At 32.1% G+C, this 12,381-nt stretch overlaps 1 protein-coding gene across 1 annotated transcript; it reads right to left on the bottom strand.

Annotated features, from left to right (window-relative positions):
- Nucleotides 1–4,849: 4,849 nt before the first annotated feature.
- LOC6036999 (tubulin gamma-1 chain) lies at nt 4,850–6,938 on the bottom strand. The gene is made up of 3 exons (XM_001846912.2): nt 6,697–6,938; nt 6,431–6,633; nt 4,850–6,369 (listed from the first exon to the last, which is right to left on the bottom strand). The coding sequence occupies exons 1-3, from the start codon at nt 6,743–6,745 to the stop codon at nt 5,257–5,259; spliced, it is 1,365 nt and encodes a 454-aa protein (XP_001846964.1). The 5' UTR covers nt 6,746–6,938; the 3' UTR covers nt 4,850–5,256.
- Between the last annotated feature and the right edge of the window lie 5,443 nt (nt 6,939–12,381).

Genomic DNA, 12,381 nt, shown 5'->3' with positions numbered 1-12,381 from the left:
CAAGCAGCAGCAACATCGTGAAGAAGAAAAAGAAGGAACACGTTTCAACTTGTAGTAGATATAAATAAAGGTAAAAAGCAAAACAAAACAAACAAAAAAAAAACTATGTATTTTTCAGAGTTGTTTCCAATGAGAAAAAAATATTGATTAAAAAAGAAAACAAGGTAAAACAGTAAAATAAAATTCGTATACCTGATGACCAGCAAAAAACGTAATGAATGGTGTTTTTTTTATGTTTCATGGAATCCTTCGAAATTCTCAATGTTTTTATCATCAATTGAGTCCTAAAATGAAGTTTAAATTTGTGATATTATTGCTCATAACGATAAACCTTATTTTTCTGAGTACAATGACCCTTTGAACGACCACAAAGGATTTAAAATGGATTTTTAATTGAATTTTTAAAAAATAACTTCATGGTCCTTCTTGACAGAAACGGTCCTACTTGACAGCTCGTTCCAAGGGGACCATAGTTTATCAATCGAAAAAATGTTGTCTTGTCAATATTTTTTTTGCATTAAAATAAAAAAATGGTTAGAAATGGTTTTAAATCGTGTTTTTTTATCGTTCGCTTCGCTTCGCTAGGAGACGGTGATTTTAGCGGATTGCAGACTGGATTTTCGCCATGTGATGTGATGATTGTCTAAGCCCAAGTTGCCTAGGAATCGATAATTGGGAATAGAACCAATTCCACCTGAACTAGATTCTCACCACCATGGCAGCCGTCCATTGCCGGCCGCTCCCATCTCCACCGCGCACCAGGGACAAGGATAGGGGATTTGGAAGACGGGAAGTGTTGATGCTCCACTTTTTTAAGAGTATTAAGGGAAAATCTCCACGGTATCCTCAAGTAAGTTTCGCTTGGAGTTGGACGGTTTTTGGGAAGGTGAATGGTCTGAGGAGCCACCCTAGGCGAGTGGTAACGACCGTTTTGCATTGTTGTTCGAATTCTTCATGTGTTCTCATTTCTAATGGGAAAGCTTTCAATTCTTCTCATCTCTTATTGGATGAATTCTATCAGTCGCCCAGGCTATTTATAGCGAGGTATTTTTAGATTCAATTTCAACTGCGCTTGCAATCTTGTTTGAGTTCTGATGTTCAACTTGCATTTAATTTTGATTCTTTGTCCGATTCTTGGATTCAACTATACCAGTCTAATTCCTCCTCAAGCTACCAATGCTCCACGGTTAAGTTTTTGCTTGCCAATCCTAAGGACAGGGGATCGAACCCCGCCGTGAGCTTTTTCATGATTTTCCATTAATTCCAAATTTTTAATGAGTCCAGAACTTTCTCGTTGGGAGCAGATGGGTATCGAACCCAGAACCATTCGCTTATAAAGCGAACATCGTAACCATTCAGCCACGACCGCTCCTTTAAAATCGTGTTTTTTTATCGTTGTACACAAAAATTGGCTTTTGGACCCAATTGGGTACTAAAGTCCTATGTCCTATGCTTTAGTAAAAAAAAACACGATTAAAAACCATTTATGACCACTTGAAAGCAAAAAAAAAATGACAAGACAACATTTTTTCGATGGATCAACTCAGGGTGACCACTCAAATCCCATTTTCAAATTTCCGACTTTTTCCCAGAATTTTTCAGAAAGGTCAAATAATGGAATTTCTTATTTAAAGAATGATTTCAAACAAAAATCTTTTCATCATCTAAACTTCATCGTCATTTTAAATCAAAGAACGATTAAAACATAATTGCTGTTATTATTCTTTCAAAGGATTGAGAAAAATGTCAAAGAATTCATAAAAAAATGTTTTTAATTTTGTAATTTTTGATATTGAATTTTTTAATCAATGTTAATTTATCTAGAGGTAAGTATTTAACTATATTTTTTTGTCAATGAAAATTCAGTTTGATATGATTTTTTGTCTTCCTACTTATTTTAAGCAGAATGTTTAAAGAGACAATTTTTTAAACAATTTTGCAATAACTCAAATTTCTTTGGATTTTTTTATTTTGCAATTTTAATATTTTCTTCAAGTTTTCAAAACGTAAAAAAAATTGGATTTATTTCGATATTCAAGTTCTCCGAAAACTGAAAATCATGCTTTATCTATAGTAGGTAATTTACCCATACTCACAAAAAAAATTCAAGGGTAACATTTGGAGAAAAAAAAGCATATTTCAAATTACCTAATGAATTAATATTTACCAAAAAAAAAAACAATGCCAAACTCAAGTTGAAATCTGTTTTCAAATGTTCAATCTATGTGATGAAATTAAATAGAATCATAACTCCAAGCTGGCCATTAGGCTCTATTTTTATATATTTTTTTTAATAAACTTTGCCTCTTGTTTGATAAACAAAAAATAATAGAGGTCATTTGATTCATAAAAAATACTATGAAAATCTGTGTCAGAGGCATCCAATATTCTTTAGGATTTTGAATGTCTTAAACAGCTTTTCCATACTCAAATATATTGAAATAGTAAAAAGAACCTTAAATTTAAAGTAAGTTACTAAAGCAGAGTTGAGTGAATTCAATGTGAAACTTGTACAAAATAAAAAAAATATTCGAGAGTTAAAAAATAATTATTAAAAATGTATGCTTGGAAATCCCGACTTTTTGACAAAAAATCACAAATTCCCGACTTTTTCCCGATTTTTGGCGGATTTTGGCGAATTCCCGACTTTCCAGACTTGAGTGGCCACCCTGAGTTGTTACGGAAAAGTCGAAAAAAGACTGCGTCAAATCCGCGTCGACATAAAACCTAATCGCGACTAACATACAAAATAGTTTAATAGCACAATTTTTGCATAATGAAAATATTAATACAGAAAGTAATTGACAAAAAAAAATTAAATCGTTAATGTTTAATGGCTCCGTCGAAAGGAACACAAACACCCCTAATGAAAAAAACGCTCAAGGAAAAACAAAATCTTAATTTAAAACGTGTTCAACATGTTCAAATCTAAGATTTAAAAAATCGAATACCTATCTAAAAAATCATAAATCTGGGGATTTTAATACAATTCGTATTTTTTTTATAATCCTTACCACAGTAACACTCTGAAAAATCAAAACACGAAATTTATAACACTTTCTTCTAAAAATGTCTTTTACCAAAAACAATAGTAATTAAGAATTAAAATAATGAAATAATTAAATATTTAAGAATTTAAATAAGGCCGTTGCAAATATTTTTTGAAGTTTATGTCCCTCAACTCTGACCAAAGTCGAGCCATGGTTTTAACTTTTTAATGAAAGAAGTGTTTTAAAAAGCATTCTACACCTGTCCAGTTGTTTTTCCATCATTGCTTTCCAAAATATCTAAGTATTGACGAAAATTTTATTTTTTGCGAAAAATAAAATTTTTGCGGTGCTGTACATTGGAATTTCATAAAAATTCAAAACATTTTTAAACAAGCCAAATATGATTTTATCAATGCAGAAAAATGCATTTTAGATTGTTTTTAGTTGATTAGACTTCTATTTAGGTTAGGTCGTTAGCTCAGTCCAGGTGTAGGAGTCGTCTCCCTGGGTCCTGCCTCGGTGGAGTCGCTGGCAGGGAGTTGGACTCACAATCCAAAGGTCGTCAGTTCGAATCCCGGGGTGGATAGAAGCTTAGGTGTAAAAAGAGGTTTGCAATTGCCTCAACAATCAAGCCTTCGAACACCTAGTTTCGAGTAGGAATCTCGCAATCGAGAACGCCAAGGCAATGCTGTAGAGCGAATAATTTGATTTGATTTTTAGACTTCTATTTTCATGGAAATTTTTAAGTTTTTTGGAAAAATTTTGGAAAAAAAATTTTTTGCCCCCTGAATTTTCAGACCAATTTTAAAGGGGGGACGACATAAACTTTGAAAAATATTTGCAACGGCCTAATTAAATATTAAAAAATTTAAGAATTTAAGAATTTAAGAATTTAAGAATTTAAGAATTTAAGAATTTAAGAATTTAAGAATTTAAGAATTTAAGAATTTAAGAATTTAAGAATTTAAGAATTTAAGAATTTAAGAATTTAAGAATTTAAGAATTTAAAAATTTAAAAAGAATTTAAGAATTTAAGAAGTTAAGAATTTTAAAATTTTAAAATTTTAGAATTTTAGAATATAAGAATTGAAGAATTGAAGAATCTATGAGTTTAAGAATTTAAGAATTTAAGAATTTAAGAATTTAAGAATATAAGAATATAAGAATATAAGAATTTAAGAATTTAAGAATTTAAGAATTTAAGAATTTAAGAACTTAAGAATTTTAAGAATTCAAGAATTTCAGATTTTTTTAATAGTTTTATGAATTTTAAAAATTTTAGGACTCATAAAAAAGTTACGATATATTATAGGCATCGATTTTTATATTTGTTTGTTTTTTTTTTATTTTTCCATTCATAAAAAAATAAAAACTTTAAAATGTAAAAAGCTTCACAAACAATAAAAGATGTGAAGCTCTAAATTTTTGAAATTTCTAAAGTTTTAAGAATTAGTTCTGACATTAATTTTTTTTTTTTTAATTTTTAATGTGTTAATCTTTTATTTTTTTTCCTCCAAGAACCTCAAGTGCACCCGATCACACGCGATCAAACCGGGCTTTCAACTTTTCTTGACAGTTTTCGCCTACCGTGATGAGTCTCCTTTTTCGCGTTGTGAATTTACGCCTTTCGAGATCTAGCCTATTGAGTTATCGCCTTTTGTGGCTATCCCAAATTTGTATGACCCAATATCACCCCTTCAATTCAATTTTAGCTTGGATTTTGTTTTGTTTTTCACATAGTGTGATCGTGGACGGGAAATCTAAAACTTATGAAAGAAGAATATTTTGTTAAACTAAATGAAAACTTTTAAGGAAATGTGATACACCACCGGAATTGAGACACAAAAGGTTGACACAACTCTCCATTCTAAATTAATAATATTGTTTATTAGAAACATGCACAGGTGCGTCATCGTTAGATCCGGACTCAAATTCGTTCGGGATCTTTTTCCTTTCTTTGCTAATCATTTCTCCCTCTAATTTGCACCTTTTTTTCACTTTCGGTAAGTCCTAGGCGACATTTGCGATTTAAGAGATTCCAGTCCGAGAGAAAAACACAAGATTTGTGCTTGGTTAGTTTATTCGAGAGTTCCCCTGCTACCTTCAAGGTAGAGAGAGAGCAAGACAGGCAAAATTTTTAAGCGTATAACTGGAGTTTGTGACGGGTGGCGACGACATTTTTGTGCGCAACAATTGAACATAGGAAAACATGCTGTAACATCATCTGGCACAACGATTCAAATACGGGGAAGACTCTCTCGGGCGCTTACTCACCGGTCGCCTTTTTCGCGTGCCAGCTGAGATAGTTGGCCTGGGTGGCCGCTTCGTATTCCTGCACGAGCGCGTCCACGACGTCGCGGCTTTCGTCGAATTCGCTCAGATCGTCCTTGAATTTGTCCTCGCGCTTGAACTGATCGAGGAAGGCACCTCGTTTGCACAGTTTATCGTACTGGTTGAGGGCGCGCTCGAAGAGAGAGCAGATGCTGGTGTGGTTTGCGAGCATGAGACCGGACACGCGGTGGGTGCTTTGGACGTACGGGCTGCTCCGGGACAGGGCGACCTGGATGCTGGCCGGTCCCCAGTTGATGAACTGGGCGAGTTTGCGCTCGCGGATGCGCTGGATCGATTTGTGCACCTGGGTCGGGTTGACCTCGCCCTGGATGATGTTCAGGATGGAGATGTACCGGTGGTGGTTGGTCTTGTCCGGGCCGGTGGAGACCATCATGTTCTTTGGCTGCAGCAGACGCCGCATCACGTCCAGCACGGTGGTCTTTTGTACGCTAACGGTGTCCGTGTCGGTCGAGAGCGGAGTGTAACCGGTCATGAGGAAATGCAGCTGTGAAGTTGGAATCAACGGGGCGATGAGTTCGATCAGGTTGTTGTTCATGTACGAAGGATATCGCAGAGTTGTTGTGCTGACGGACATGATCGTCGAGACGAGCGTGTTGATCTGGGTGAAGCTGGGATTCTCCAGGTGTAACCTGTCCGTTGCGATCCGGTTTAGCGCGGTGTTGTCTAGGACGACCACGCAATCTGCGCAGCTCGTCAGCCGTTTCAGCGTCAACAGACTGTTGTACGGCTGCACGACGACATCGCTAATTTCGTCCTGATTCGGAAACACACTGTACGTCTGGACCAGCTTCTTCGGGAAGTGATCCGACAGGCGCTCCATGATGTACGACCCCATCCCGGAACCGGTTCCACCGGCTATCGAGTGACACAGCACGAATCCTTCCAAACTGTCGCTGCCATCCGCCTCACGATCTATGATATCAAACACCTCCTCATGCAGCTTCTCCCCTTGGCTAAATCCAGAAGCCCAGTTGTTTCCCGCTCCGCCACCATCCTTCGAAAGATACACATTCTCCGGATTGTACAACTGCAAGAAAAACATATTTCAAAATAAACCAAAAACCAAATCAAACAACCAACCACCCTACCTTCGCATACGGCGAAGTCATGATCGTGTGGATGACCCGCGGCTCCAGATCCAGCAGCACCGCCCGCGGAATGTAGTGATCGTCGTCCGCCTGGTAGAAAAACACATCCTTCCGGTCGATCCCGTCCGTGGCAAAGTCCTGCAGCACGCCAGACGGCGAGATGCCGTGCTCCAGGCACAGCCGCTTCCAGAACTCAAACCCAACTACAAAACAAAGAAAAAGTACATTAAGATTCCGTCCAAAACCCACAAAAACAAGAACCGCACTCTGGTTGCCGCACTGGCCCAGCTGGAGAGTGATGATTTCGCTCGGCATGCTGGCGGTCCTACTTGGCTGGAGGAAACGGTCACTTTACACAACTAGGCGCGGCCACGAAAGTGGCGATTTTGTGAGTGGAGTTTTGCGACGAATTTACGGAAAACATAAAATTCACGATTTGCAGAAAAAGTTGCGCGGAAAATGCTTGACTTTTTGCGTTTGAATAAGTCGTTACGAATGGGTGGCTCTGTGTTGACGTTACGCGCGATTCGGCGGTGACAGCTCGCGGGCGAGGGGTTGGGATGTTTACTGGGCCCTTTTTGAAAATTGGTAACGCATTGTACGATGATAGAAAATAGATAAAAAATTAGGTAAAATGATTTTTAATTTTTTCAAGATTCAGCAAAAAAAAAAATAACAAAAAATTAGAAAAACAAAACAAAAAATGTTCCTTTTGAAAAAAAGTGTTAAATTTAAGATGTAACTATAGAAAAGTGACAGAGAACCATTACAATCGTGACAATTAATCACATATTTTAAAGTAAAAAAAATAATAAATAAAGAAATATGCAAACAAAACGAAAATTTTAATTAAATGCAAAAAAAAAACCACAAAACATTATTACAAAAATGTATTTATTTAATATTAAAGCTAAAATTAGAAAAACAAACAGAACAAAATCATGCCAAAAATAACTTTAAGAAAATTTAAAAAGATCGATTTACAAAAAAAAACAAAAATAAACATAATAAAATTAAAATACAAAAATAAATAAACCAAAAAATACAAAAAAAAATACAAAAAGTACAACAAAAAAGTACAAAAAAATACAAAACTACAAAAATACAAAAATACAAAAATACAAAAATACAAAAATACAAAAATACAAATATACAAAAATACAAAAATACAAAAATACAAAAATACAAAAATACAAAAATACAAAAATACAAAAATACAAAAATAAAAATACAAAATACAAAAATACAAAAATACAAAATACAAAAATACAAAAATACAAAAATACAAAATACAAAAATACAAAATACAAAATACAAAATACAAAAATGAAATACAAATACAAAATACAAAGTAAAATAAAATACAAAATACAAAATACAAAATACAAAATACAAAATACAAAATACAAAAATACAAAATACAAAATACAAAAATACAAAATACAAAAATACAAAAATACAAAATACAAAAATACAAAATACAAAAATACAAAAATACAAAAATACAAAAATACAAAAATACAAAAATACAAAATACAAAAATACAAAATACAAAAATACAAAATACAAAAATACAAAATACAAAAATACAAAATACAAAATACAAAATACAAAAATACAAAATACAAAAATACAAAAATACAAAATACAAAATACAAAATACAAAATACAAAATACAAAAATACAAAATACAAAAATACAAAATACTAAAATACTAAAATACAAAATACAAAATACAAAATACAAAATACAAAATACAAAATACAAAATACAAAAATACAAAATACAAAATACAAAATACAAAATACAAAATACAAAATACAAAAATACAAAATACAAAATACAAAATACAAAATACAAAATACAAAAATACAAAATACAAAAATACAAAAATACAAAAATACAAAAATACAAAATACAAAAATACAAAATACAAAAATACAAAAATACAAAAATACAAAAATACAAAAATACAAAAATACAAAAATACAAAAATACAAAAATACAAAAATAAAAAAATACAAAAATACAAAAATACTAAAATACTAAAATACTAAAATACTAAAATACTAAAATACTAAAATACTAAAATACTAAAATACAAAAATACAAAAATACAAAAATACAAAAATACAAAAATACAAAAATACAAAAATACAAAATCTAATCTAATAATCTAATCTAATCAAACACAAGCGCAGCCAGTCCGAAGAAAGCATCCTGGAAGAACATGTGATTAGATTACGCCACATGTTCTTTCTTGTCAATATTAATGATTGTAGTACATTCGAGCATCCCCGAAACGTATTACACTCATAAAAGCGGCCAGGCCTACTGCGTTGCATTAACCGCAGAGAGGATTCTGTGAACGGATCACATTTCACAGAATCTACAGGGGAGGAAGGATGCGTGGACATACCGTACCAAACGCTCCGGATCAGTTTTGATGTGGTGTGTGTTTTGTATGTGCAGTTTTTGTAAGTGTTGTGAGATTTTGCAATTTGATCATATCTAGTATAGGGGAAGGGTAGGATAAAGGAATCGGATTAGGATTAAAATGAATCATATATTGAAAAGTTATATACAATTGAGCATTGAATTTAAAAATAATTCCAGGAAGCTGCAAAATAATTAACTATTATTAAAAATCAAGTACTCCAGACGGTCCCATTGCTGAAGTTGCAATTTTCATTAGATTATGCAATTTGATTATATTGATATTGAGGAATTGTAGGATAAAGGAAAAGGTGTAGGAGAGGGAATATGAAAATTATAGTAGAAAAATAAATACAAATAAGTAGAAAAATTTAAAGTTGATTCCAGGAAGCTGTGAAACAAATAACATTGTTTTAATGGACAAATGGTTTACATGGTTCCATTGCTGAAATTTTAAGTGTCATTAGTTTATGCAATTTGATCGTTTATAGTATGGGTATGGGATGAAGGAAAAAGCATTGGATAATGATTTATATGGTATTACAATAAATAGGATTTATAGTGAATGAATAGATATTAAGTGGAATTTATAACATGTAATATTTTTGTTATATAATACAAAACAATGTAATAATAAATAAGCATAACAAAGTTTTTCGATTTACCATGAGTTATATAATAGATTACCTTCATACCATGCTGAGACATAAAAAACAAACGTAAACAATAATAAGAAGGAAGGGAGAAAGGAATAGGGGGATGCAAACGACAGCGACCAATCGAAAAGTCTACTAATCTAATCTAAGCTAATCTAATCTAACACAAACGTAGCCAGTCCGATGAAAGCATGCTGGAAAGTCTTGTGATTAGATTACACCCCAAGCACTTTTCTTGTCAATATTAATAATTGCAATACATCCGAGAACACCCGAAAATGCATTACAAAAATTAAAGCGGCCAGCCCTACTACGTTGAGCCGCAGAGAGAATTCTGTGAACGGAACACATTCCACAGAATCTACAGGGGAGGAGGGATGCGTGGACATACCGTACCAAACGCTCCGGTTCATTTTTGCATTGTGTTGTGTAAATATATATAATAAAATGTAATATAATTAATGAATATAATCAAGAACATAATTTAATATAGTAAATTACCTTCATAACCAGCTGAAAAATATTAATTATTAATTGAAATAATGCAGAGCGGAATAAAGAGATTGTAAGACCATAATAACTGAGTAGAATAGTTTAACGAGGATTGAGATAGTTCAAATAAATAAATATGAAGAAGAGAAGAAAAGAAATTAAGAGAATTCATTCTTGGACAGCCAGCAAGGGCAATACTGAATCACAGATGTTTACCCGAAGAAGTATGTACAATAAAACCACACACAATGAGATGACGATCGCGACCTAGCCTTGAACGAACTGTCAAATTCATATTTAATTTTATAGACTTGACCGCCTACTGAACTAACATAACCAAAAAGGATTCATGCTAACCAAAATTAACCACACGGTTTCAAAAGACTTTGAATTTCGCCGACCTGAGCTTATGAACGTAAATTCCACGGATAGATTTTCAACACAGGAAAGAAAAATAACGTGTTGCGAGTCTTATGTTCTTATCCGCTCAGAGACAAACACAAATTTTAAGGGGGATCCTTAAACTTGAGTCAAAAATAAATAAACCGCCAGTATAAATTAAAAAAAAAAAAAAAATCAGTAAGTTGATTTGATCCTCCCGTTAAAAGATCGCAACAAAAAAAAACTGAAAAATAACTATTGGATTATCAAGGGTTAATTTTCGAGAGCAATCGCTCCTTAGCCGATCACACAAAGCAGGCTCTGTGCGGTCAGCGATTTTCCCCCCACCTCTTTCCCTTCCCGTCCATACCCTCTCCCACAACACAGAACTCTCTCACCCGAATAGAAGTGTTGCTTGCTGCCGGGCCAGCCTACAAGACTGGATTGCTGATCGGCTTGCTGCTTGCTCTTCGTCGATTACTTCTCTTGGTAGCAAACGTCAAATTCGCACGCTTGCTCACACACTCGCGTCGGTAACTCTCGCACTTTCTCTTCGTCGACACTTTTGCAGCCAGACGTCATCATGGCCAGTCTCCGGCAACAAATTTGGTCATCAGAAAAACCAAATTTATATCACAGAGCCAAACGAAATTAGCGAAACTTCACAAAAATACAAAAATACAAAAATACAAAAATACAAAAATACAAAAATACAAAAATACAAAAATACAAAAATACAAAAATACAAAAATACAAAAATACAAAAATACAAAAATACAAAAATACAAAAATACAAAAATACAAAAATACAAAAATACAAAATACAAAATACAAAAATACAAAAATACAAAAATACAAAATACAAAATACAAAATACAAATACAAAAATACAAAATACAAAAATACAAAAATACAAAATACAAAAATACAAAATACAAAATACAAAAATACAAAATACAAAAATACAAAAATACAAAATACAAAATACAAAATACAAAATACAAAATACAAAAATACAAAATACAAAATACAAAAATACAAAATACAAAAATACAAAAATACAAAAATACAAAAATAAAAATAAAAATAAAAATACAAAATACAAAAATACAAAAATACAAAAATACAAAAATACAAAATACAAAAATACAAAAATACAAAATACAAAAATACAAAATAAAAAATACAAAAATACAAAATACAAAAATACAAAAATACAAAAATACAAAAATACAAAAATACAAAAATACAAAATACAAAAATACAAAATACAAAAATACAAAAATACAAAATACAAAAATACAAAATACAAAAATACAAAAATACAAATACAAAATACAAAAATACAAAATACAAAAATACAAAATACAAAAAATACAAAATACAAAATACAAAAATACAAAAATACAAAAATACAAAAATACAAAAATACAAAAATACAAAAATACAAAAATACAAAAATACAAAAATCCAAAAATCCAAAAATACAAAAATACAAAAATACAAAAATAAAACAATACAAAAATACAAAAATACAAATTAAAAGAGTACAAATATACATATAACTACAAAAGTACAAAAACCTCGACAAAAACCGTGTCTAGGGATTATATTGGGTCATACAAAAATGCTGAAATTTGTTTGACCCATTTTTTCTATAGGACGTAACCTAGGGCATTTTCAAGCAAGGTTATGGCCTTCTGTAAGGCTACCTTAGAAAATTTTGAAAATACAAACATATAAAATGCAGAATAATAGTAGAGGTTTTGCAGCAAAGCAACGCAAAAAGACACAGGTCACCACCTATGAACAAGCAGCGTAATTTTTATTACCTTCAAAATTAACATTTTTATAAAACTCATGCTGGATTCGGATAAGATAAAATATTTCCAACATTTTGGTGTATAAATTTCCTATATTTGTTTTACTATTTTATATGATAGAACCTAGAATAGAACAATAATATAAAAAAAAGCTCAGAATTTG

This window comes from Culex quinquefasciatus, chromosome 2 (assembly GCF_015732765.1).
Source record: "Culex quinquefasciatus strain JHB chromosome 2, VPISU_Cqui_1.0_pri_paternal, whole genome shotgun sequence".
NCBI lineage: Eukaryota > Metazoa > Arthropoda > Insecta > Diptera > Culicidae > Culex > Culex quinquefasciatus.
The sequence above is the reverse complement of the archived record's forward strand: the minus strand, read 5'-3'. Positions and strand labels throughout refer to the sequence as shown.